Here is a 1,826-nt window from a genome sequence, read left to right on the forward strand (position 1 = left end):
TGCTCAGTGGGTTAAGGATCCGGTGTTGCCATGAGCTGTGGTGTAGGTCGCAGACGCGGCTCAGATCCCACATTGCTGTGGCTCTGGCCTAGGCCGGTGGCTACAGCTCCGATTCGCCCCCTAGCCTGGGAACCTCCATATGCCGCGGGAGTGGCCCAAGAAATAGCAAAGTGACAAAAAAATAAAAAAATAAAATAAAATAGTGTACTGCCTTCTTTATATACAGTAAATATTATTCTATTGGTTGTGTTATGAACAATACATTTTCCACCCATAGAAGGCCCAATGCATTTATACTTTGTAAGTAAAAGATATCGTACCACTGACTTCAGGGTCAATAGCTCTTTATCTTAAAACAAATTTAAATTTAAAAAATTAAGGATGAAAGGAAGTCAAAAGGACAAATAAATATAAAGGAAGAAAAGATGATTAAAATTGCTAAAATGCATTGTTCTATTCATATCACCATTAACCTTTAATTTGAGTTAATCAAGACTTCCCACTGATTTGAATGATTGGCATTAACACTACAGTGCTTTTATTTGTGAGTATCTAGAGACACAAGTTACAGTGGTAAGAGTCCTGTGAATTTACTTCATTTCTAGGAAAAGAACATTTCTTATAACTGCAGAAACCTGGCCAGACTTCAGATACCGACTCTTCAGTTTTGCCATAGCTGCCTTCACTTCTTTGGTCCTTAGAGTGTAGATAACAGGGTTTAAAATGGGAGTAAAGATGGTGTAGAACACAGCAAGGACTTTGTCAACCGAATAACCACTGAAGGGCCACACATAGATGAAGATGCATGGGCCAAAGAAGAGTGTGACCACGGTGATATGAGCAGTCAGTGTGGAGCGGGCCTTCGCCATGCTAGCAGAGGAGCGGTTCCTAACTGTGATGAGTATCACAGTGTAGGAGACAACCAATAGGAGGAAGGAACTCAAAGAAAGAAAGCCACTGTCTGCAACTATTAGTAGGCTGATAACGTAAGTGTCTGTGCAGGCCAGCTTGGTCACTAGAGGGAGGTCACAGAAAAAACTGTCCACTTGATTAGGACCACAGAAAGGCAAGTTCACAGTAAATGCCAGCTGGCTGGTAGTATGGATGAGGCCCACACCCCATGGAATGAGGACCAGAGTAATACACACACGGCGGCTCATGATTGTCGTATAGTGGAGAGGTTTGCATATAGCAACATAATGGTCATAGGCCATGGATACAAGGATCACCATTTCACCACCAGCAAATAGATGAACAGAGAAAATCTGGGCCAGGCAGGCTTCAAGAGATGTAGTCTTGCACTCAGCCAGGAAGTCTGCAATCATTTTGGGGGTAGCAAAGGAGGCAACACATATGTCTATAAAAGAGAGGTTTGCAAGCAGAAAGTACATGGGAGTGTGAAGGCGGGAATCTGAGGTCACAGTGAGGATGATGAGAAAGTTGCCCAGCAGAATGGCCAGGTAGAGTAGTGAAAATATGAAAAGCAAGAAAGATTGGAGCTCCTGGGAGCCAGAGAATCCCAGCAGCACAAATTCTGTCACCCAAGAATGATTTGTCTCATTCATTGACTTTGAAAGGAACTTCTCTTCAGTTACCTACGTAGGAGAGAAACAGATATCAATGAACTGAGTATGAGTTTGATTTCCTAATTCCACTTCATACCCTACTGATTCTAATATCTATTTACATTTGCGCCTAAGTTTTCATACACCATCACAAATCATATAGACAGCATAGCGATGCTATTGAAGAAGGATAAAGGAGAGAATTGTCAAGGAAATAGTCAACCAACTGGCATATCCAATTACATGAATTCAAGGGTTGTC

General features: G+C 42.0%; 1 protein-coding gene across 1 annotated transcript; it reads right to left on the minus strand.

The window, feature by feature from the left end:
* Positions 1 to 590: 590 nt before the first annotated feature.
* LOC100153468 (olfactory receptor 4K15-like) lies at positions 591 to 1,580 on the minus strand. Its single transcript, XM_021082093.1, has one exon. The coding sequence runs from the start codon at positions 1,563 to 1,565 to the stop codon at positions 591 to 593; it is 975 nt and encodes a 324-aa protein (XP_020937752.1). The 5' UTR covers positions 1,566 to 1,580.
* Positions 1,581 to 1,826: the final 246 nt, after the last annotated feature.

The sequence above is a fragment of the Sus scrofa genome, unplaced genomic scaffold, assembly GCF_000003025.6.
Source record: "Sus scrofa isolate TJ Tabasco breed Duroc unplaced genomic scaffold, Sscrofa11.1 Contig498, whole genome shotgun sequence".
Taxonomy (NCBI): domain Eukaryota; kingdom Metazoa; phylum Chordata; class Mammalia; order Artiodactyla; family Suidae; genus Sus; species Sus scrofa.